Raw genomic sequence first — 25,964 nt, forward strand, 5'->3', positions numbered from 1 at the left:
CTCTAGAAAACTTGAAAGCTTGCACACTATGTTATGGTGTTTTCTTTTGCTTGTTCTTAACGAGAGGTATTACATCATGGCTTCTAGTCTTTTCCAGAAGTTATGTCAGGCCCTCTAAGAACTGCCAAAAATTCTGTGGTTTTACCATAGAATTTTAGCTAATTCCTAAAGAGGCATGAGAGCACTTGCAAGTGTTCCTGGAAGTGACATCACATTGTTGGTTGATGGCCAATTTATTTTATTGTATTTTTCTCCTGTCAGCACTCAGAGCAATGGTGGGAAATACTAGCTGGGTGGCTGGCAACCCTAGATATGCTAAGGGAGCAATCCTAAGCAACTCTACTTGGAAGTAAGCCCATGTTATTCAATGGGGTTTAGTCCTAAAAGAGTGTCCTTAGAACTGCAGCTTATGCAGTGTATTTTTTGCAAGAGGAGGTTTTTTTGTTTGTTCCCCCATGTACCATCTAACCAGAATACCATGTGAAAATAAAAGTACCTATTTATTAGAACTGAGTATAAATTGTGGCAGATTTCATCTTATGAATATGTGTCCCACCTTTGAAATGGGGTTTCTTTTATAATTTGTAGTAAATGTCTAACCCAGATAATGAAATATCATTATGCATACCATCAAAGTATGTGCGTGTTAAGTGTCGTCAAGTCAGTTCCGACTCATGGCGACCCTATGAATCAATGTCCTCCAAAATGTCCTGTCAAAGTATGTCACACTGTTAATAGTTTGAAATTTCATGCTTTTTTTTTTATTTTGGAAATGTAACCAGTTGACTGAGTTACAGAACCATGCATCTGTATGAGCACATAGTTTATTTTATTTTAAAAGTTTTTATACCACCTTTCCACCCATTCAGGATCCCAAGGAGGACTAGCTGAAACGCCATGACGAATTTCAGATTCTGAAGTGTAGATGTCTACATGTTAAAAAATTAGCATAGTTTTTTCCCCATAATTCATTTCCACTCCACTAAACTGAGTATAATTGATCACAATTTGATAAGCTGCAATTTTTAAAAACTGTGAAATCAAAGTAGATATGGCATCATGGGATAACATTAACTCCAGAGGCAAAAACAGGTCCTTTGACTATATATAGTGTATTGTTTTGAGATTGGGGAAGAGAATGGACATGATGTATTTCATTATTACACAATCAAGTTATAAGTAAAAAGCCATATATGGAAGTAAAGTTTACAACATTATAATCATGTTAATCTAGGACATCAGGTATACACACTTTAATGTGAGCATGTATCCCTGCTGATTTAATTCCTGGCAAGCCTTCTAATTCTGTAATGAAAGAAGTGTGTTATAAAATAATTACTGGCTCTTACAAGACCAACAGATGTCAAGTAACATTACGAAGCATACAAGCTCAAACTTATTTTTGCAGTTATGTCATTACTAAACCTATAGGTTTAGAAATGATAACATATCTTTAGTGATTCAAATAAAAGTTAGGTCAGCATATGGAAACACATTAATAAGTCCTTTTTTGGCAGCAGATAAGTTTTGCAAGTCTGTACACGAGGAAGCAAGTATAACTGATGCCTGAGTGTAATTAAATCTTTTGACCTCGTTAGTACCTGAGAATCCTACATGGAAGGGTTTTCTCTTTTGACAAGCAATCTTCAGGGCAAGCCCCATGAGTACAGCTAGCTAAATGAGGGGATATTGTTAGAATTTAAAGGCCTGCCCTTACAGCTCAGTAATAAATGGATGGTGTTCAAGCATCAGGAAAGATGATGAACTTGGAAGACTCCACTCACTGCTGCAGCCTACGTGAACATTGGATGATCTACTGTTTTGCTTGGAAATGTGATGATCCAGTAATGTTTCATCAGAGTGAAGGTCTAATTTAAGCACATGAGAAGGACCCTGCTGGATCAGTCCACAGCACCTGTTTCCAACAGTGGTGAACCAGATGCATGAGAGAGCCCACAGAAAGGGCACAGAGGGCAAATGCTGCTGCCCTCAGCAACTGGCATTCAGAAGTATATCACCTCTGAACGTGGAGACCTTATAGCTGTTAATGGACCTGTCCACTGTGAATTTGTCTAATCCACTTTTAAAGTTGTCAGGGTCAAACCAGACAAGGTATGTTTCCTCATCTCCCAGCAGTTTTTCAAATTTAATTATCAGGCGCTCAGGGATCCAGTTTTGAATGGATTGCAAGGGGGGGGGGTAAGTCTCCCCCTTCCCACTAGTTTCCTAACCTGAAACAGCCTTGTAGCTGTAATGATACTGGAACACATAAGGTTCTCAAGACAAGAGAAGTAAGCTAAACTATAGATGTAAGAGCTAACTTCGAAATCTAGGAAATTCTAAGCCACATACATAAATAGCCTTCAGTAAATATACAATGTGTACCAAAATAACGATAACACGCAAAACTCTCATGTTGTTAATTATAATCTTATAATTGAAGCAAAATAACCATAGCATATAAAAAACGCTCATGTTGTCAATTATTATGGTGCCTCCTTGGGGCCATTTTTAAAATCCTTCCTGCAACATTCATTCCTTTTCTCCTCTGTTCCTGATTAGCTTCTTTCGCCAGCAACTCTGATGCCAGTTCTAATTATTAAACCCACCATCACAGAATTTACAAGATTAAAGCTCTTCCCATGAGTTTTCCCTGCACCGTTTCATTCATAGTGGGATGCTGGAGACTGGAGTAATGAATGCTGTAAAGGGATTTATTGATTGGCCTAAACCACCATACTGAGGAAAATCCTGCTTTCCTTACACCACTACCAGTGATTTTCCCTTCAGCTCTAAATACATGTGCAGCCCCTCTATCGGCCTGCAGTGTAATCCCAACAACTCATTTCTATGATGGTGGCTTTTTGCGCACGTTCGTTACATCTTTTCCTAAGTATTTATGCTTGATGATGCTAGAACTGGTCCAGAAGTCAAACAAATCTAAGTCTGTATACAGTGGGTAGCAAAAAAAAAGAAGTTGTTTTTCTTGTTCTGGTCTTTACTTTTGTAAATTAAAGGCGCCCTTTTCTCTTTCATTTCATAATTGCTGATAATATTTCAAAGTGGTTCATGCATTGATATTAGTCTGACTACAAACAAGTCCTTGGTGGCATTATGTGTGGGGGACCATGAGCAAGGAGGACAGCACAGGGAATGTTGCCTGCTGGCTCAAATCTGATTCATATCACCCTTTTGGGGCAAGGTTTTTAGTGACTATGTTCTGGCTCAGCCCAACTAAACAGAAGCTTGTCTTGACCAGCAGTTTTCCATCAGTGCAATTCTATGAGTCCCTTAGAAACAAACTACCACCAACAAATCTTAAGAAAAAGTAACTCCCATGTTTACATAGTGTTGCCACCATTGGCTTCTGACAGGTAACTGAGTTTCACAATAAGGTGTTAAACTAAAGGAGTTTAGCTGCTCATAATGCCTAAGAGATTGGAGTCGGATCTTCTTCATCTCACTGTGATCCCTAGAAATTAAGTTGTCAAACCTCAGGCATTTTACAGAAGAGGTGATGCGCCAGCTAAGCAAGATGTGGCAGCAATTCTGAGTCCTAGTACTCTTGTCAGCCTTTGAGACATTCATATTTGTCAGGATCAGGAGTCTGACCCTAGAATCCCATAAGCAAACTCATCCAGGCAGGTAGCTATGAAGCAGTAATACTTTATTAGAAGCAAAAAGACAGATTAAAGGACTGACTGCCTATAAGCAGGTGAAGCTGGTAATGGAGAAACATAGGCAGGTTACATGTTTAAAAGCACTACAGGCTGTGAAGGTAAACATGGCTAAGCAACCCCGAGATAAGAGATTCCCAGGAAGAAAGACTAAACATTAGAGGGCAGCTGTGGAAAACAGGATGAGCGAAACTGTACACAGAGTTTACAGGCATGAGAACCCAGAAACTGGCCTACTCATGTCAAGAGCCTTTACTCCTGCTAACAGCAAAGGCCTGACAATATTATTGAGAAATTATTATAGTATTCACCTTCTTTATTGTTTCTCTCATGTTTTTGGGTGCAGATCTATTGGTTCAAAGATGGGAAGCAAATCTCTAAACGGAGCGAGCACTACAAAATGCAGAGAGAACCTGATGGGACCTGCTCTCTCCACACCACAGCCTCCACCCTGGATGATGACGGGAATTATACTATCATGGCTGCCAACCCACAGGTAAGCCAAGTCTTGGCTCTAGAATAAGCATGCTCCTGGGCACAAATCCCTGTAAGTATACATCTGAATTTTGAATAATTTAATTGATGGGTGATGTCATTCTAGAACAACCCAAAAACGTAAGACATCTGTGTTCATCCCACACCAGTAGGGTGGGAGACGTACAGGTTGCCAAGTTCAAAACAAGGTGCCATTGGGAGGTTGTTATAAGGATTGTTTTTCATTGAGATCCGTTTCTGAGCAACTGCCAGTTTGTCAGCATGTTCCTTGAACAAACTTGAAACATCCTGTGTTGAAGGGCTTCTGGACTTTATAAAACACGATCATTTGTGCAAGCTTTTATTCCTGCTCACCTTTTATGTTATGAGAAACACAAGACTGCTGATGAAAACAGCAGCCCTCTACCACCATGGTAAAACAGCCGTCTGCTGATGTTGCAATGTGTTTCTTTGCCATACCAGTGTAGCCAGTGGTGCGGCATGGGGAAACACACAAGTGGTGTGGCATGGGGAAACACACACAGTGATTGTGGGTTATGATGTCAGTATATGGGGTAACTTTCACTAAAGCGGGAGAATGGAGAAACCCAGCAGAGGATGTCAGCCCTATGTTTGTTTTAAAATGCAGATCTGCCCCTTAGCATGGACAGCACAGAGTGAACTGGCATTCAAGTAGGGGAAGCCCTGTTTAATGACTGTTCAGTTCTAAATCCTACATCAACATACCTTGTACAAGTTGTGTAAGCCAAGCTAAAATAGTCAAATGTGGTGTATTCTTAGTTATACTACCTAGCATGCATCATCTCACTGAAATATCAAGTTAACAAATACTGTTCTGTATAAGGCCAGGATCTCTTTTTGCATTCTAAATCTAGTAACATGAACACTGAAGAAAGCCTTAAAGCACACACTATGCAGAGAGATAGCAATATCTATAGGTATTGACTTGTCACCTTGAGATCCAGGAGACACTGTTGTTTTCTAATCTGAGTAGTTATTTACATTTCCAAGAAGCTTGACTAAGATAAGGCCCATATTTCTTAGGATAAATAAACCTGTAAACATAATACATAGAAGAGCGACACTCTATTCCTGATGCTTGCTTGGAAGCCAGTCCGGTCACATAAGCGTGTGCCAGATTTTAGCCCAAATCTACTTAACAGCACATCACTTACGAGCTGTCCATTCCTGCAACCTTGCAAAAAGCAGTGGGATAGACTACCCAATGATGCCTTGTGGTGGGCAGCACCAAACATATTGCCAAAACCAAAATTGCAAGAAGGATTTATGTTTAAAAATAACCCTGTTCTATTGCTAAGGCATAGCTTATGCTCTCAGAGACTATTGTGCTCCATTTATGAATGTTGCTAGGCTGCATAACTATACCGTATATACCCGTGTATAAGCCGACCCGCGTATAAGCCGAGGTGCCTAATTTCTCCCCAAAAATGGGGAAAAATTAGGCACCCGCGTATAAGCCAAGGGTCGGCTTATAACCCCTCCCCCCCCTCAGGCTTACCTGGGCTCCCGGCAGCAAGCGGCACGGGCCTGGCGGCGGCGGCGGCACGACCAGGTGAGGGCCGGGGCAGCCTCCCTGCAGCTGCAGAAGGCTGCCCCAGGCCGCCCTCGTCCGCGAGAAGCGGCGGCGCGGCCGGGCGAGGGCCGGGGCAGTCGTCCCAGGACGCCCCAGGCCGCTCTCGCCCGCGAGAAGTGGCGGCCCGGCCGGGCGAGGGCCGGGGCAGCCTCCCTGCAGCTGCAGGAGGCCGCCCCAGGCCGCTCTTGGCAGAAGGAAGCGGCGTGGGCCCGCCGGCGGCGGCAGCAGTAAGTTCCCTCCTCCCCCCTCCCTCCTCCCCCCTCCCCTCCCCTACCGTACTGACCCGCGTATAAGCCGAGTTCGGCTTTTTCAGCCCTTTTTTGGGGCTGAAAAACTCGGCTTATACGCGAGTATATACTGTAATAGTTCCTTTTTTTTTTTTTTTTGGCAAAACTCCAGATCTGTCGGTACCTCTGATAGCAAGATGTATGACTTAACAGCAACCTTAACCTGATATAAAACTATAAAGTATAAATACCACTTCCATATAAAGGCAATAGTATGGTCAAACACAGTGTCCAACATAGACTTTGCCATAGTGACTTCCAGATTCTGCTGGAGCATACTAGTGAAGGTGCAAGAGATGAATTAGTTATTAAGTAATTATTTATTAATGAGCTTGTACCTGTATGAGCATCTGCCTGCTGCATCTCTGTAGGATTCACTGCTGAGCAGTTGCCACACCTATGCAGTGGATAAGCATCTCTGCCTCATCTATACATGTGTGTGCTTGGAACATCCAATAATTCCTGGTGCTGTTATAGAGCAGAATTATCCATCCTCAGAGAAGGGTACTCATTACATCTCTGCAAGAGTCACTTCTTCAGGATTGTGTCCTTCCCAATAGGAGGCACATCCTGGATATTGATTCTGTGTAATAACGTCTTTAAAAGCTTAGAGCTTGTGCTTGACACAAGACGGGATTGGAAACCATTGTGGCTTTCGAGTCTGGCATAGAGGGCAAGTGCAAACTGTAGTTTGCCAGTTTCACAAAGAAGACCTAACTGTGGTTTTTAGGGGATCCCAGCATGCATGGTCAGGAGGGAGCACGCGAACTTGAGCCTTTCTTCTGTCATACTAAGCCATGGCTATTGGTATTGTGTATGGACCAGGTCAGAGACGTATAGGAGTAGCATTATTCCTTTTCATGTCCTATCATTATGCCCCTTTTTAATAGCCAAGAGTAACTGTAAGCAGTACCAAAAAAGCAAGCTTTTTCAAATAAAAATAGAAACGTTCAGCTTTAATTCCTCTTTAGCTATTGGACAAAGAGTACTTGATAGATGTATTTATGTTGGACGATAACCAGAGAAGTCTGGATATGAAGCTGGAAGTTTATTTTATTGTGCAACAAAGACGAGCTTTTACTTGGTTCATCCAAACGTTTATAATTCTCTCGTCACAGTATCATTTCCAAATAAACACAATTATGACTCCTGGCATTAGTGCAGTTCCACTGTGCTTTTAACAGTACATTAGAGACCAAAGGCAGCAGCGGATTAATGCACCAGCTTTTCACACCAGAACATCTAGATTCCAGTTGTGTTATATCATCATAAATGGAAATAAGTATGCTTTGAAATCCTAAACACTGGTGGAAGTTTGTCCATAGGCCTCAGAGCCAGTACAGACACGACCAATTTGTGCTCTGTTATAACACATGAACATAAGATGGCATTGGGGGGGGGGGCGGGGGGAGGTTCCAGTAAGTTACTAGAAAACTGTCCAAATTATTCCTCTTTAGAAGTAGTAGTAGAGAAAAACATCTGGTGATGCAGTACATTTTTTTGTATGATAAAAATATATTGGCAGTCCTGTTTTTTGAGTGTAGATATGCTTTGGGTCTGAGGTGATAAGTGAACCTGAAAGGGATAGACCAGAACAGGGAAGATGTCTAAAAGACATTGAGATATAGGCCTTTATCCAGAAATGGAGGTTTGACTGCTACTCACCTGAATTCACATTGAAATTTGAAATAGAAAAATAGTTAACAAATACTCTTTTTATCTCCCTATGTAATTTCAGCCTAATTTTTTTAACTCTTTCAGTAGTCAAAGTACTCATGGCAGGGCTCTGTTGTTCTTTATGCCTTCTGTTATTTTGTTTCTCTTATGGTAAATATACTATTTACAACCTTGTAGATTACTGACCATTCTCTCTCAGTACATGGGACATCCTCATACAAGGCCATTTTCTTAGGCCTGATTTAGAGATGTGGCCTCTCTCTTTCAATGCTTCTTGAATTTTTTTGAATGCTGTTCCCCATACTTTTGTGTGAGCAGCTTTCTACTGTTTAATTGACTTGAACTTCGCCAACATAAACTTCTATGCATGGGTGGGATTAAAATTGCCTGCTAATTCCTTAAGCCTCATTTTATTTATCTATTATTTGCAGTAGCTCAGCATACTCGACTTAATATTGGCCAACAGGCAAGAGATGGTAGATGGGGTGAAGATGGTGGGGACTTTAGGGGCAAGTGACCGTGGCCTCCTAGAATTCCTTTTGCTGTGGGGACCAAGGAAGTTTGTAGCCACATGTGTCTGTTAGATTTTTGTAGGGCAGACTTTAATAAACTCACAGGTATGATGAGAGTCATTCCATGGGCAAGACTGCTGGAAGGGAAAGAAGCAAATGAAGGGTGGGCTGTCCTAAAACAAGAGCTATTGCAAGCTCAAGCCATCGCTGTGGCAACAAGAAGGAAACATGGTAGAGGATCCAAGAAGCTAATATGGATGAACAGAGAACTCCATGATGAGCAAAGGGAGAAAAAGGAAATGTTCAAGAACTGGAGGCAAGGACATACCTCTAAAGAAGAGTATCTGCGGGTTGCTAGGCACTGTAGGTAAACCAACAGAGAAGCCAAAGCTCACAGTGAGCTGATGCTGGCCAGGGAGGCTCACTACAACAAGAAAAGCTTCTTCAGATACATGAGGAGCAATCACTAGGTAAAAGAGGTGATAGACCCACTGTTGGATGAAACTGTGACAGAGGACAGACAGAAAGCAGAAAGGCTCAGTGCCTATTTTGCTTCAGTTTTTCCCTGAAGAAGAGAACGGGTTTCTAGAGATGGTAGTAGGCAAGATATGGTGTCTGGGCTGCTGATTGACATGGACAGAGTGGTAGTTGAGAAGCACCTGGCTGCATTGGATGAGTACAAGTTTCCCCGGGCCAGACGGTATGCACCCGAGAGTGCTCAAAGAACTTTCTAAGGAGCTTCCAGAGACTTTGACCATCAATGTCCAGACCTCTTGGAGGACGGGAAATGTGCCACAAGACTTGAGGAGGGCTAATGTTATCCCAATTTTCAAAAAAGGGAGGAGGGATGACCAGGAAACTACAGGTCAGTCTGATCTCTGTCCCAGGGAAAATACTGGAGTAGATTTTAAAGGGATCAATCTGTGAGCACCTGAAAGACAACTTGGTGATCTGGGAAAGTCAGCATGGATTTGTCCACAACAGGTCCTGCCAGGCCAACCTTGTTTCCTTCTTTGATCGAGTGATGAGCCTACTTGATCGAAAGAATGCTGTTGATATTATTTAGCTGGATTTCAGTAAAGCTTTTGACAGGATTCCCCATGATGTTCTGATGGGTAAACTAGAATACTGTGGACTCTAGGATAGTTAGGTGGTTAGAGAACTGGTTGGAGAACTATACGCAAAGAGTATTTGTCATTTCATCTGAATGGAGGGAGATGTCCAGTTAATAGCTAAACAGGGCTTAGTTCTGGGCCTGGTACCTGGCAATATTTTTATCAGTGATCTGGATGAGGGGGTACATTTGCAGATGACACCAAATTAGGAAAAGCAGCGAACACACCAGTAGACACAGAATTCAACACTGGGAAAGTGGGTGAATGAAAAAAAGATACACTTCAACATGGATAAGTGCCGAGTTCTACATCTGGGTAACAAAAATGAGGAACACACATATTGGATGGAGGTTACACTTCTGGGTAGCAGTGTGTGTGAACAAGATCTTAGGGTACGGGCGGACCATAAGTTAAATATGAGCAACCAGTGCGATGCAGCAACAAAAATGGCTAATGCAGTCTTAGGGTGTTATCAACAGAGGCATAACATCCAAATCATAAAATATCATAGTCCCACTGTACACTACATTGGTCAGGCTGCCGCCACACCTGGAGTACTGTGTGCAGTTCTGGAGGCCTCCTTTCAAAAAAGGATGTGGACAAAATGGAGTGGGTGCAGAGGAGAGTGACGAGGATGATCAAGCCCTACAAGGAAAGGCTGAGGGAGTTAGGAATGTTTAATCAAGAGAAGAGGAGGTTGCGAGGGACATGATTGCTCTCATTAAGTATCTGAGGGGCTGTCACTTAGAGGGGGGCAGGGAGCTGTTCCTGTTGGCAGTAGAGGATAGGACATGCAATAATGGGTTTAAATTACAGGTGGAAAGGTAACTGCTGGATATTGGGGAAATTTTTACAGTAAGAGTTGTTCAATGGTGGAATTAGCTATCTAGGGAGGTGGTAAGCTCCCTCTCATTGGCAGTCTTTAAGCAGCAGCTGGACAAACATTTGTCAAGGATACTCTAGGCTGATCCGGCATTGAGCAGGGGGTTGTACTAGATGCCATTTGGCCCCTTTCAACTCTGTGATTCTATACCCTTTTCCCACAAAAAATATTCTCAAAGCACTTTTTGATAAAAAATTAATATTTCAATAACTCTAACAGCTAAACAAATGTGCTAGTAAATTTAAAAGCAATGATTTAGAAGGCCAACTCCCAAGAATCTGCAGGACAATTAAAGGGAAAAAATTCAGTATCCAAAAGGAGATGAAGTAGATAAGATGACCTTGTGTGGAAAGACATTTTACAGCTCTGGGGCCATTACAGAGAAAGTCTTGTGTGTGGTTGATGGCAATTTAGCATCCGAATAAGCTGGTAACTGGAACAAGGCTTCACTGGTGGTCAGGGATGGGTAGGGGAACATTCTTTTTGAGTTCCTGCATGAAGATAGTAAATTTAGAAGAACCGAGTGTACTTTGTGCTAGTTAAGTGTAATTTATATTGATGGCTAAAGTAGAGCTCTAAAGATTCCAGATGTTTCTAAACTCAATAAAAATTTCACTTAAGAATTCATTTCCAGACTATGGAATTTACCTTAACATGGGGATTTGCTTTGTTATTTAAATTGGCCAAAATAATGGGAACATGGACTTCCACCTTTTGATCTCCAGCTCTAACCATTGTTGGGGTCCTCAGGATCCAAATTACTTAACCCTTTATGAGCTTATTAAATCACTGACCCCAGCCAGATTCCAATAGGCACAGTTTCAGCTCTGAAACATTTCTGTTCACACTTGTTGCCTTTTGTTACTCATATTAATGAAATTAAGCATGCCAAAAATTGTAGAAAACTATACTTCATGCTGTCTGTGAGATAAAATGAACATTCATTTCCAAGGGCTTACATATATAATGCTATTTCTTCTTGAAAATGGAGATCTTTCTGATTACAACATAGATGATCTCGTGTTTACTGTCAAGGTACACCCAGCCAGTAATCCCACAGCAGTGTTTTTTGTGTTGCAAATGTAGGATGCAAGCCAGCACATGATTAAGAATACTTTAGTCCTGCTAAATTTCAGAGGGATTTAAGCACACTTGCAATACAGTCCTACATATAGTTAACCCTTCTAAATCCATTGAAGCCAAGGGGTTAGGAGGGTGTACCTTCGTTTAGGATGCCACTGTTGATTTGTATTCTGGATTGCAAGACTGTAAAGTCTTCATTTGCAGTTGATGTCTACAGCACACAATGATGGCGCCTTAAGAACATAACATAAGAACATAAGAAAGGTCCTGCTGGATCAGACCAAGGCCCATCAAGTCCAGCAGTCTGTTCACACAGTGGCCAACCAGGTGCCTCCAGGAAGCCACTAACAAGACGAGTGCAGCAGCACCATCCTGCCTGTGTTCCACCACACCCAAAATAATAGGCATGCTCCTCTGATACTAGAGAGAATAGGTATGCAGCATGACTAATATCCATTCTAACTAACAGCCATGAATACCCCTCTCCTCCATGAATATGTCTACTCACCTCTTAAAGCCCTCCAAGCTGGCAGCCATCACCATATCCTGGGCCTTCCACACTGCATGAATCATTTATGCATGGTCGCTGCAACCTCCTTTATTCCCTGTTTCAGCCAGGATCTAACTTTTCAGTATGCATGATATCCCATCCCTTGGTAGCTTGATGCTGTTTCGATGCAAAACCAATCCGGGTCTTCCCGTTCCTCTGTTAATCGATTTTTCCGTCTCAGCCCAGCTCAAAGCAGCATGCAGATGACTAAACGGGGAAACAAAGATTGGCTTCTCTCACAGCCAATCACGAAGCAGTGTGTAAGGAGGCGGGGATTCAAGTACTTCCTGCTTCCTCTGAGCTCTTTCTGAGCAAAAGAAAGCCTTTTTAAAAGCAATGCTTGGATTTCTCTCCCCCCCTCCCCGTTCTTTCAGATTGTTCCTTTTTTTGTTTTTTGTTCTTAAAATGCTTTTTTATGCGGCAGTTGGGTTTGGGGGGAAGGAAATCTTCTCTCACGGGGAGCACTGCGAAGTAAGCCAATTACAGAGCAGCATTTAAAGGGGTGGGACTTGATTTGAGCTTGGGAGACTGCTTTTCTGTATTCATGGCTCGATTAACAGTTTTGTCCCTGATCATTCAAGCCAATGCATACAGTTTTCCCCAAATTGGGTTACATTAATGTGCAATGAACCCAGGTCCAATCAGGGAGATCCAACCCATGCATAAAAGGCCTTTGTCCACTTCCACTGGTTGTGAGGCAAAAGTAGAATTGTGTGTGGCAGAGCAGCTGGAGAAGGACAGAAAAAGAGATACAGGAAGCAATCCCAAGCAGGCCTACTCAGAAGTAAATTCAATGGTATTCATTGGGTCTTAATCCACGGGAAGGGTCTTGAGCACTCCAGCCACAGAGTCTTTCCTTAACTGATAGAAGCTGCTTCTGGGTCTCGGGCAGAAAAAGGCCTTTCCCAGACATCCGCTATATCTGCCCTTTTAAATGGAGATGCCAGGGATTGAACCCGGGACCTTCCACTTGCCATTCTCACCTTTTGTCACCTAACTACTGTTTAAAGCAGCAGCACTCATTCTTTTCAGACCTAGGGTCAGACCACTTTTAAACCCAACCAGCAACAAAGAATCTAATCTTAACTGCATATGGCTGCCTTTCTCAAGCTTTCAGTTTGCTTGTTCCCCTACCCCATATTTCCTCTCCATGTTCCATCTCGTTCTCTTTTTTTTTCTTTTAAAAGCCCAGTGTGGATTAGCCCCAAATGCCAGTTGAAGCCAGCCAAGGAACTTATAGGATGCCTCAATAGCTGATATCTTTAATACCATCTTATTCTTTTACTTGTTTGTTGGATCCTCTGGCTCACAGCCCAAAGTGTTCTGCTGGGTTGTCCAACTTTTCTACCCGCTGATCAGAAACTCATACTGTCAAGAACTTGTAGACTAGAATGATTACAGTCTCTTTTGTGAAGCCAGTGCTTTGGTTAACAAATTCCATGTGTGGTAGCAGTGCATTAAGGGGCCATGCGTAAATAACTGTGTTTATTGGTATTTATATCCTGCCTTTGTGGAAATACGTCATTTAGGTGGTGTGGGTTCCCCCCCCCCCCCACATCTATATATATTTGTGCAAGCAAACAATAGCTGAGAGGCTACAAGCACTTTCTATGTTTGTGCAGCTTGTTCTGTATGTGTTTGGTGTGACTTTGAAGCCCTAGAGAAGTGTAGATTAATGGGCAGTTTTGTTAATGGATAACTAACCTCTCCATACCTGTTACGTTGTGGGAAAAACTAACATCCCATATTTAAACATCTTTTTTTTTTCAAGAACGGCAATGGGAGCTTACCAACGCACATGATTCTGTGGGCAGCAAGTTTCTTTAGAAATGCTGGACCAAGGCTGGAATTAATTAAACGAGTTCAGTGTCGGAAACTGCGTTTAATGGCTACGGATAGCTGCCCTGACCTAAGATTTGCTTTGCGTGCTGAGGTCTTACGTTTACAAAGCTGCCCCATTTCATTTCTGTGCTGGAAGCAAGTTTCATGCACACATCCTTTTGAATGCGTTGAGACGCCTTGTGCCGCAATAACCAGCAGCAGTCTTGCTTCGCTGTGACACGCACTGCCTATTGGCATGCCATCACACAATGGCTTATCATGGTCATGATTCTACATCTGATGATTAGAGGCTGCACTGGCCCATTTGTCCAAGTTAAAGCAGGGCTGTTTTGTGAGTGCTGGAGGGCTGCTGCAGTTGCTGCCTACTTAATTCTGCCTTCCTAAGGTGGCTGGGCATTCCCCCTGCCCTTAAAAACTGCCCCTGAGATGTACCATCTACCTTTGCATTGACCTTCCTGTCTTGCAGGAGCTTTTGGTTTGTAAACTATGGTTATGCCATGATAGACATACACACATTATCGTAAAGAACATCTAACAATTTTGTTAGAAATATTTGGTAAAACTGAGTGAATGGCAAGGGCTGACATTGGTTGCCTTAATTGCTAAGAGATCTGTTTGGTGTAACTGTTTTTCATTCCCCTCCCCAATGACTGACAGGGCAGAGTAAGCTGTACAGGAAGGCTGATGGTCCAAGCTGTCAACCAGAGAGGACGTAGTCCCCGAACACCACCTAGCCAGTCTCATGTCAGAAGGTACGCTAGTCATGCATTTCTTTCCTTCTTTCCTTTCTTCCTGTATATATTAAAATCCATCTCCCTGACTCCTCCAGTGTTCCAAGTCTTTCATATATATTATCTTGTTGCAAGGATTGCCATAACCCTATAGACTGGTAATATTGTCCCCAAGTTGCAGAAAGGAGGTGAAGGTAAAGTGGCTTGACTAGGGTCACCTGCAAGATTTGAACCAGAGACCTCTGAGCTCATTGGCTTGCCTTACAGGGCTGTTGTAACTCATGCCACAAGACTCTTAAGCATTTTGAACACTGCAAACACAATATAAATGCTAAGAATTAGGAATACCAAGGCATTCTCTAGTGGAATTTAGCTGCTTCATCAGCAGCTTTTTGTGGCCTTGACCTGGAGTTTGCTAGATAATCATTCTGGTGCCACCTTTCCTCCCAACTACAACTACCTGGAGTAAAGCAAACTAAACTCTAGGAAAAGGCCATGCTCTAGAAATTGCACAAAGAAACTTTTGGTTTATATTTAAATCTTTTGGACAGTCGTATGCTTTCACAATGGAAACTAGTTAGTGTATTTGCATGCTGTAATGCTGTAAACTTCAAATGATAGTGAGGATGACAAATGTAGATAATTATGGCAAAGAGACAAAGAAAACAGAGAAAGCTGAAAGGTGCAGTAATGAGCCTGATGCAGCTAAAGTGAAGCACTTTTGAGTTCCATTGATTTTCAGTGGGAGTTCATCACACAATTAAGTTTCCTTTTGGCAGGGTTGTGTCCAGTGGGCCCTCCCCCCAAATCCCCAGCTGTAGGACAAATATCACACACTTTTGGTATATAGAGAGATACGTGTGGCTGGACCATTCCACAGAATCTTGTGTTAGGGCTTCCCCCCCCAAAAAAATACATTCAAAATTATTTGAATCTTGGCATGTTGTGTTCTCAAGGTTCTGTCAGCACTTGTTTTTCGATGACTGTAGAACAGAGCAAACCTTATGTGACTCATAAACAGGAAGCCTCAACTTGAATTTATGTCCTAACAGACATGCCAAGATTGTCTTTCGCTCTCCCATGTCTTCATTTTCTGGCTCAATTTATTTGCCCATATTGAAGTTGAGACAACCACTCAATCTGTCCAGTCAAAGGCCAAGAAATATTTAAGGAACATTGGTAGATCTCAATCCAGTTCAAAACCTAGTTTGAACTTTATGAAGTCTCTGGAGTCATCGGAGCAGTGAGAAGAAAATGAAAAGGGTCATATACTTCTGTTTCCGCTTTAGTCCATTAGAGTAGAGCAACTAAAATAGTTTAAAACAAAAGCATTTTAAAAATGAAAGACAACAGAAGCTCCCTTTCTTCTTCATGGCATTGCTGCATGATTGGGCATCAGGACACAGAACAGGGATTTCTGGTTTATAATACAGAATTTTATACCAAAATGTGATTTTCTAAGTAGTGTGGGATATCACTTTTATACGTCTTTCCTCCCTGCTACACCTACTACCTCTCTTTCCTCCTACCACTATACCTGTCACCTCTTTCATTTAATTTCTTACCATTCTTACCATTCCCCAGCCCCGTCCTCTTCCTTCAGCCTCCATGACTGTCTGGCACATCCCACCTCTTGGGTTGACTGCTCCCACAAGGAAGTGCTTCCGGTATGGTGCCGGCACACTTCCTTTTCCAAAATGGTGCCACCACAGGGTAATTCTGCTAGGAAACCTACAAGCCGTCTATGTAATCTGTGCTACCTTGGAGGTGTTCCCTGTTAACTTTGCCACGTGGGAAGCTTTACTGACAAAGTTAGCCACTATCAAAAGTGGCTGTGGCCTCTTGGCAAGGCCATCTCTGGGGCTAACACAATCTTGGCCCTTCCTGTAGTTTATTAATTTTCTAGCAAATAGACCCAACAATCAGTAGAGCGAAAGTAGGGTGGGTTTGTTTTTAATTTGTGGGCCAGCCCTATAACTGTTGGCAAATAAGTGGACAGTTTATACTGGTATGCCAATGTAGGTCATCATTGCCATGTTGGGTACAAGTGTTCTTTTCAGACGAAGTATAGCAACATTGTTCAGTGCTGCAGTATGGCAGAGACATGACTTGGAGTTTGTCAGGCCCACTACTTGTATATGTGTCTTTCTATAGTCTTTCTGGCTATCTCAGCCCAGTCCTTCATACACAGTGGACTGAGCTGTATCCTGTTCTAGAGGAAATCCAGCTGACGTTACAGCAATCATAGTTAGATGGAGTTGCCTTGTACAGGATGGTGGTGTCCTAACTGTGTCCCCCTCAAACCATGCTGAGTTGCATTTGTGCACTCTATCAGATTTCTTAAATTGTTAGAACTCAAAAGAATATTGTTGTACATTCTCTTCAGACCTCGATCTCGATCAAGGGACAGCGGAGATGAAAACGAACCGATCCAAGAACGCTTCTTCCGACCTCATTTCCTGCAGGCCCCAGGAGACTTGATAGTTCAAGAAGGAAAACTTTGCAGAATGGACTGCAAGGTACATTTTTAGTTTTATTTTAACCTCCAAATAGAGATTACCTGGATTGATTTACAATTCACTTATATCTTTTTATTTTTATCAAATACACAGAGGAGATTTTAGAAGTGAAGGACTGAGCCTAATAATTAAAAGTGAATACATTTTGCTTGAAGGCTGTCGCACTATTATTTGTATATCAAACCAGTCTGAGTTCATGAAAAGTGTGGCTACTGAATTGGTTCCTGATTTAATGACTTTAACGTTAATTAAATGTACAGGCTGACTTCCAGTGCACCATTGGAACCGCACTTTTATTCCAGACTTCAGCAGATACTGAAAGGCCGTTAGTCCAGACATGGAAAATACATTATAAAATGTTGCTATATGAAAAATAGCATTCAGAAAAATCAACCATAAGACCACTTCTGAAAATAGGCAAAATATGTGCTCCCTCTAGTGGCTCTAAATAAATGAATATCCAAAATAGAGCCTACTTTTTACTTGGGGTGAAATGTGTGTGATGTGTGCAGTCAAGTCGCTTCCAACTTATGGCGACTCTATGAATGAATGATCTCCAGAACATCCATCCGATCATTAACAGCCTTGCAACTTGAAGACTGTTCCTTCCTTTACTGAGTCAATCCATCTCATGTTGGGCCTTCAGCAGAGCAGAAAGGAAGGAAACTTGACGAGTGGTAATTCTCTGTTGCATTTTTAAAATGTCTGATTAACTTTTGTGTCCTCTTCATACAAACTATACGATTTTTTTTTACATATTTTTCAATAATTTTTTTCCAAGTTTTTGCTTTCATGCTTTCAACTCCCAACCATGTTAGGCTGTTTAAGTCCTAATAATATATGTCAATATAGTTTGTCAGCTCTGAACTGTATTCTTTAAAGTGTAATCCTGGTTAGATTACTGCAGTGGCCTCTATGTGGGATTGGCCTTGAAGCCTTCTCCCATGGAAACCAGACTTTCAGCCCCTGAGATAAAGCTACACAGGCCCTAATGCATGCGGCCCTTTGAAAGTCGGCTGAGTGAGCAGTAGGAATGGTCTTGTCCTGTTGAAGTGCCTCAACTGCGCATTTCCTTTCCTGAATCAGTTCTCCTGGCACTAACTTTAAGTTGGGTACCCAAGGTTGGGTGGAATGAAAAGAATATATATAAATAATGAAACTATATAATTTATTAGAAGCACTATGTGTGTGTGTGTATAGTGCCGTCAAGTCGCAGCCGACTTATGGCGACCCCTTTGGGGGTTTTCATGGCAAGAGACTAACAGAGGTGGTTTGCCAGTGCCTCCCTCTGCACAGCAACCCTGGTATTCCTTGGTGGTCTCCCATCCAAATACTAACCAGGGCTGACCCTGCTTAGCTTCTGAGATCTGACAGAATCAGGCTAGCCTGGGCCATCAGAATTAAAATTATTTAAAAACCGTTAAAATAGCACAATGGCATTTCTTAAGGTTGATGTCTGTCCCCACAAGCCAAACGCATTTCGGCCGATATGGCCTTCCTCAGTGGTCTAGTTAAATCATATAAAAACATGCACACACATTACAAATATATTTACATGTACAGGCAGTATACAACAGGCCAGGCATGTAATAGGTTGTCTAAAAATAGCATAATAATAGGTTAGTCTTTGTCTATTAATAAGCCAATTGTATAAATCTTAAAAGAGATGTTTGGAATTACTTACATATATTACGAATTACACCATTGGTGGTATTGTCTTAGGTTTTTATTCTTCTACTAACTTTAAGTGCCAAGCAAAAACATTTTTTCCTAGGCTTGTTTGTAATTTTGAGATTATGACTTAGGGGGGAGGGGGGTTGCTTTTCTGCATTCTCTCTTTGGTCTTGTTTAAAATAATTGTCCCCTTTGTGCTGCATCTGATTTGTCGTTCCTCTGCTGTGCTTGTTTTGAGATTTTACTGCTTCTTTTTAAATTGTTTTAATTGATGGGGTAGTGCTATTTGATATCAGATGGGGAGTTTAGTTGGTCAGCTGCAGCAAACTTATGCATCTGATGAAGTATGCTCTGACTCATAAAAGCTTATGCTGGAATAATTTCTATTAGTCTTTAAGGCGCCAGTGGACTTCTGTTTAATTTTGGCATTTTAATTTTTGTAGTTGCTTTTCTGCCCTATAAATTTTTCTTGCTGGAAACTGCTTTGAAAGCTAAGAAGCAGGAGCTAACTTTTTAAATAAATAAATGTCCCTGTATAGTTTATCAAAGACCAAAAAATGCTTGCTATGTTCCTTATTCAGAGACCTGTATATGGAACAGTGTTGTGGTAAAGAATAGTTAATGGGCAAAACTGCTCTTATTCCTAATTCCTCAGCCAATTACCAAAGAGCAAGTCCCTAGACATCAAGTCCAAGAAACATGTTAGAACTGTTTTGCCATTATGCTAGAATTAGATCACTCTACTTGAGCACTTGAATGCACAAGTCATACATTTTAATGGTTATCCTGTAAGTTATTTATCTGGATACTAGCACAACGGTCATTTATGCATGGGAGGTTTTACCTTGGGTTTGCTGATCTCTAGATGTACATTTTCCCCATCTGAATCCTCAAAACTCAAAAATAAGCCCCCATGCAGAGTTTTGAGAATTTGGATGGGGGAGATGTGCATCTAGAGAGCGGCAAATCCAAGGCAAAACCTCCCATGCATAAATGGCCAATGATGCAGAAGAAAGCTCTCTCTTTGAATATGCCTGCATAGGCAGAGAAGTGCAAAATGTTATAAATCTATATTCAGTTTCAGTCACCTTTAATGGCACAATAATAAAATCGTAGACACAAAAATACATGAATCTGTAAATCTATATTGAAAACCATACTCTATTCCCTTTAACGTATTTACTCTTTGAAATCGTTCAAAGGGTTTAACTGCGAATTCTCCCGTTGAAGGGTGTTCAATCACTTCTGTGTAATACAATTAAACAGCATCCTTGCTAAAGCAACCTTCTCTAAGCAGGAAGTATTATTGATGATAGATACATTTCTGAGGTTAGTCTAAAGCATTTTGAACATTAAATATAGTAAGTGATGTATGGTGCATAGCAGGAATGGAATTTGATGTTCACTAATGGGTTTCTAATGAGTTCGTTTTTAAAATATTCTAAAGCTTGGTTCTGTATCATTGCTAGGGAGAAAATATTGAAAGGATCATTCTTATTAGTAGTAATCAACGGCAGAACAATAAGGAATGGCAGATGGCACATAATATCTTTCCATTTTACATGTTGTAATACTTAATGCTACTGTGGGACTTCTATTGGAATAGAACTGCTCTTTACCATTCAGGTCTAGAGATCCAGCAACATCTGTCAGATATAGATGAAAAAGTAGGATGGAGTTTGGTCCATGTATGATTTGTGATACAACAGAACAGGATGCTCTACTAACAACCCCTGTATCTTTTCTACAGTCTCTCTGCTTGTCACTGAAAGGTTCTTGCTGTGTTCTATCCTTTAAGGTCAGCGGCTTACCAACTCCAGATATCAGCTGGCAAGTCAATGGAAGAGTAATACGTTCTGATAGTTCTCACAAGATGCTGGTTCGTGAAAATGGTGTGCACTCTCTGATTATTGAGCCTGTCACAGCAAGGGACGCTGGCATCTACACATGTGTTGCCACCAATCGAGCTGGTCAGAACACATTCAGCTTGGAACTGATCGTTGCAGGTAACATTTCCATTTAGCATTCTTCCATTGCAATACGGGAAGGAATAATTTGATCTGATGCTTTTATGCTACCAGAGGATTCTGATGAAGTGGGTGGAGGTCTCTCTCCACTGATATTTTTGCACATTATGCCTCGATTGTAATTTCTTTGTCTTCTCTGGAGCTTTTAAAGATTTGCTATTTTCTCCTGAATATAAAGCAGTGAGTTCCCTAAGGAGCCTTCTCAGACTTTTCAGGAAAAATAATGATCATACTTAACGTTTATTTAGCACTTTACTGAAGTGCTCAAAGTGTTTTACTTTTGATTCCTTACAACTATCCTATGAGCAAGGCTAGAATGAAGAATCCCATGTTATAGGTCAGAGGAGGGGTGTAAAGGTCTTAACATAGTCATCTTGGGAAATGGTGGAATGAATGTCAGCTGGAAGTCATTACGTTGAACTTTAGCTCAGCCATTGACTGTTTTAACAGTTTTATGCTACAGCTCTCCTGAAAGCAGAACAAAGTGCGCTTTCTTGTGAGAAAAATGCTGGGTGAAGGTATTAATGGGAGGCAAACAACCACTGTGTGCATACACACATCCCATGGTGCTATCAAAAGGTATTATGGGATCTGATCCAGACAGATTTTTCATTCAATCTCACTCAATTCCCATTCTTACTACAACCCCAGTCTCATGTGGATTTTGTTTATGTAGGTCCTGTAATCCCCGACATAGCCTTTTTGGTGATCAAAGGAGACTCCTTTTCACCAATGGAAAAGCTGGTTGGATCCAGCCCATGGGTTGTTCAGAAGTATTTGGTGGATTGTGTTCACAATTTGGTAACTTGACCCCCTTAATTCAATCTATGGCTTTTCAGATTGTGAAGCTGAGTTCCTTTAGAGCAAGGTGCTATATGTTTGACCATGGGATCCTTTTAAATATTACCCATAAGCAGGAAACCAGGATGGTGGGGGTAGATTACATGGTATGCATGCATGATGCCAGAGAAGGAGTTGCCCTTTCTATAGGAAAGACCTAGGTGGACAATGCCTGCCCATATGTAAAAGCCATCCCAACAACTGGGAAGCTGCTACTGGAAAAGCAGTGGAGGAAGGCCTACATGTTTAAAAGGACACTACGTAACGTGAAAATACGTAAGCCAGATGCCCTCCATCTAGTGAAGGATGTGAAGGATTTCTGTTGGCAAGTGTGCCTGTGAAGTTCCATTAATTCCAACAGACGTGTGCATATGATTGCAGCCATTATGCCTGATTCATAGAATCATAGAGTTGGAAGGGACCACCAGGCCCATCAAGTCCAACCCCCTGCACAATGCAGGAATTTCACAACTACCTCCCCCACACACACCCAGCGACCCCTACTCCATGCCCAGAAGATGGCCAAGATGCCCTCCCTCTCATGAACTGCCTAAGGTCATAGAATCAGCATTGCTGACAGATGGCCATCTAGCCTCTGCTTAAAAACCTCCAGGGAAGGAGCACTTACCACCTCCCGAGGAAGCCTGTTCCACTGAGGAACTGCTTTAACTGTTAGAAAATTCTTCCTAATGTCTAGATGGAAACTCTTTTGATTTAATTTTAAGCCGTTGGTTCTGGTCCAATCTTCAATGATTCTCTCATTGAAATTATTGAGACTTTAAATATGCTTAACTGTGGCTAGATTGTTTCTCTGTACAGACCTGGATTGTGTCTTTTTGTAAATAACCACAGTGTTGGGACTGCACTTTTGACAAGCTGCAAATGGAGGGTATTTTCCTTTCCCAAAGCAAATATGTGTCACGTGCTCCCGCTGTTCAGGAAGAGCAAGAAGATACAGCAGAAAAGAAGTATGGCATCTTTCTAAATAAATACTTGTGATTTCTGCTTTTTTAATAGCGAAGGAAGCGCACAAGCCACCTGTATTTGTAGAGAAGCTACAAAACACCGGAGTAGCTGAGGGGTACCCTGTACGACTGGAATGCCGAGTTTTAGGTGTGCCGCCCCCTCAGATTTTCTGGAAGAAAGAGAACGAGTCACTTACATACAACACGGACAGAGTGAGGTTAGACTAAATTACTGTTCACCTCTCAGTGGGAATCTCAGTGGTATTTACCAAAACCTCTAAGTTAATGCAATTTAAGTTCTTTTAATTGTTTCTGATAAGAGAATGATGTTCTGGCCCCGGTTTCCCCCTCCCCCAAAAAAGTCTGATTTGGCTAAGAGTAAAAAAAATTATACAACTGCTTTACAATCTCTCTCTATCCCTCTTTCAGCATGCATCAGGATAACCACGGTTACATTTGCCTGCTTGTTCAGGGAGCCACAAAAGAAGATGCTGGTTGGTACACTGTGTCAGCTAAGAATGAGGCTGGGATTGTGTCCTGCACAGCAAGGCTGGATATTTATGGTAAGTTGTTGTTTTGGGCTGTTTCACATGTTCAGGTGAATTGGCCCAAATGTATAACTGCTTCTTTATCCTTTAGCAACTGGCTGTAACTATTTGCAGTGCCTGGGGAATTTTGAACGTGCGTTGTTTATGGCTTAATGCCCGCCTTTTTCATGGGAGTGTCTGCATTTATTCTCATCAACAGAAAGGGAGTGGAAGAATGACTGCATAGTTTCTAGTTTCCCTAGATTCAGAGGCACACAGTTGAGTTGGCATCAGTCTTTCCCAACCTATTGAAAGCAACCAGCCAAACTACACAGCCTGCCTGTGAACATGATTCCCTCCTGGCCAGTTCACACATTACACCTTTTAGGCATGTACCCAAGGTTCTATAAAATGTAAATTAAAACAAAGAATTTAAAAGATTTTTTTTAAAAAGAATCAATTTTAAAAATGAACAAACCCCCATCTGGAAATCTGTGCCACTCCCTGTGAGATGCACCATTGCACTCTTTGTGTTTTCCCCAGGGTAATGTGTAGGAAAACCCATAATATGTGAACTGCTCAAACTGAATGCTGTTGCTAAATTAAATGCAAAAGCCACAGAGACAAGGTGAGACAAGCAGCTGCTTGGGACATCATGACAACAGAGGCACTGTCTGGAACAAGCACAGCCCTTTCTCATTGTTGTTCCTTTTTCCCTTCCCTCCCTCCATCTGGTCAGTAGGAAGACTCCTCTGTGGCTGTTCTACAGCCCGTTTCCCTTCCTTTTTTCACTAGGGCCAAATGCAAGAGCATCAAATATGGCTATCTTTTGCAGGCAGCATAGATGTACTTCTAATCTGAAGTCTTCACTGTTTTGGTGACACAGACCGCCCCCACCCCACCCATGATACTTATTCATCACAAGAAGAAACTGAAATAAAATTAATTCTTTTAAATGAATTTGCTGATTTCCCCCATGCCAATCTTTCCTCCAAGAAATTTCAGTGTTAAATACAAATCAGATGAATTTACTGTTGGCTACCTTCCAATTCTGTAAAGGCTGCAACAGAAGTTTCTAGGGATGGGAAACAAAGAAGAGAAGCAGTTTGGGAAGAAGGAAAGGGACTTTTTCAAATTATGACACACAGTTTACTTTATTGATAAAGCATCAGAATATTTTTTAAAAAAATGCATTGTTTCCACTGTTTTGGTAAGTTCTCTTAAAAACATATATTTTTAAAGTGTCTATAACTTGGCAAAAATCAGGATTGGAATTTTTTTGCTGGAGGAAAAGGGTTGTGCTCCCAGCCCTTTTATTTGAAAACATGCACACATGGCTATAGAGGGGCAAAATAATGAACAGAGGGGTTAAACAGCCATAAAATGCAAGTGGTACAATTTAGTACTACAATTACATTCACAACGGCCATAATGGTGACAATTTAAGCCCTGGTTAATACAAGTAAATCTATTGGTAAATTCTAATTCAGTAACTATGTATGCTACAATAAATGTGTTAAGTCTTTGAGGTGCTACAAAATTCCTTTTTGTTTAAAAAGAGAAGGAAAGCAATTGCAGCATGGATTAAAACAATTTTGCCATGTATTTATTATACCTTGTAATGAAAACGTTAGGAAAATTAAAACAAAACTATCACCCAAGACACCACAGGTTATTTTTCCATGAACCCACATTCCACTGTTCAGGAACTAAGGAGGAGTAGGAGAAAATTGTACCTTGCTTGGGGAGACAAAATACCTTGAGCCACCCATTATTACCCATTAGTCTGACATATAAAGTGGGGAAATGAGATTACCTGAGACCTTAAATTGAGACCTCTCAATTCAGCTCTTGTTTGGGTGGTAAATAGACAGTGGCCTCAAACTGAGATGTCATCCCCTTTACATTTCACACTTCACCCAGATGCGATATAAAAGCACAGCTAGATGCATATCTAGCTGCATATCACCTGCATTCACAGGCCTTTCTTACTGGATCAAGGTGATTGTATTTTAAAAGGATTGTTTTACGTACCAGACCAGTCATTTTACAGCTGCAGAGATGTGGTAGTGCTTGTGATACAGTAACAAACTTTCTCTTTCCGTAGCTCAATGGCAACAACAGTCTCAGATCACCAAGCCAAAGAAGGTGCGCCCCTCAGCTAGTCGATATGCCGCACTTTCTGACCAAGGACTAGACATCAAAGCAGCGTTTCAGCCAGAAGCAAACCCAGTTCATCTGACACTGCAATCCAGACTGGTAGAAAGCGATGATCTGTAAACTTTAGCTGTTGGGTCTACCAATTTCTTTCGAAGTGAAACACTGAAAGCCATTGTCTTGACCAATGATAATTTATGCCACTTTATGTGAAAGGTAGACACCTTTAAGTGCAAAGGATAAAGAACACCATAGCCACATCTTTTTTGATCATTGTACCAAATTGGAGTAGGTAGCAATCATTAAATAGATGTGTACAGTCCACACACCTGTGCGCACACATACCACCTTCACATTTTTTATCACTATGTGGGTAGTACTGTTTTGAACAATTGTACTCTCAAATGCTGAAGTTAATGGGATTTCTCTAAAGTGCATACACTGCAGACCTTATCACCAAGTGCCTTTTATGAGTTATAGGTGCTATAAACACATAATGCTCTTTGGGCCACAACACAACTGCAAATGTATCGGCAATGTATTCTGATGTGCAATACTGAAGGGATAAAACAAGATAGGGAGAAGGATTTAGATCAAAATTAAATTCTAATATCTGCAAAAGGCTTTCTGTCTCAAAGTAGAAAGAAACTACTTCCCCTAAATGTTCTTAATATGGGCAAGGAAACTTCACACCAGATAGCTTAATGTGACTTTAGCCAACAGACGAACTGGTTAAGTTATAAATGTACTGCCAGGCTGATTCAATAATAAAATACAGACCTTATGATGGAATTGTTTTACAGTGTTAC

General features: G+C 41.4%; 1 protein-coding gene across 2 annotated transcripts in view; it reads left to right on the plus strand.

Moving 5' to 3' along the window:
* The window catches only part of LOC130482484 (palladin-like), an 81,075-nt gene extending 55,559 nt beyond the window's left edge, over positions 1 to 25,516 (plus strand). For both annotated transcript variants that reach the window (XM_056855218.1, XM_056855219.1), the window contains 7 exons: positions 4,024 to 4,173; positions 14,373 to 14,467; positions 16,833 to 16,965; positions 20,438 to 20,645; positions 22,524 to 22,689; positions 22,901 to 23,034; positions 25,106 to 25,516. In XM_056855218.1, the coding sequence (XP_056711196.1) occupies positions 4,024 to 4,173; positions 14,373 to 14,467; positions 16,833 to 16,965; positions 20,438 to 20,645; positions 22,524 to 22,689; positions 22,901 to 23,034; positions 25,106 to 25,278 (1,059 nt within the window). In that variant the 3' untranslated portion in view covers positions 25,279 to 25,516. The remainder of the gene's footprint in view (positions 1 to 4,023; positions 4,174 to 14,372; positions 14,468 to 16,832; positions 16,966 to 20,437; positions 20,646 to 22,523; positions 22,690 to 22,900; positions 23,035 to 25,105) is intronic.
* The last annotated feature ends 448 nt before the right edge of the window (positions 25,517 to 25,964 follow it).

This window comes from Euleptes europaea, chromosome 9, assembly GCF_029931775.1.
Source record: "Euleptes europaea isolate rEulEur1 chromosome 9, rEulEur1.hap1, whole genome shotgun sequence".
Taxonomy (NCBI): Eukaryota; Metazoa; Chordata; class Lepidosauria; order Squamata; family Sphaerodactylidae; genus Euleptes; species Euleptes europaea.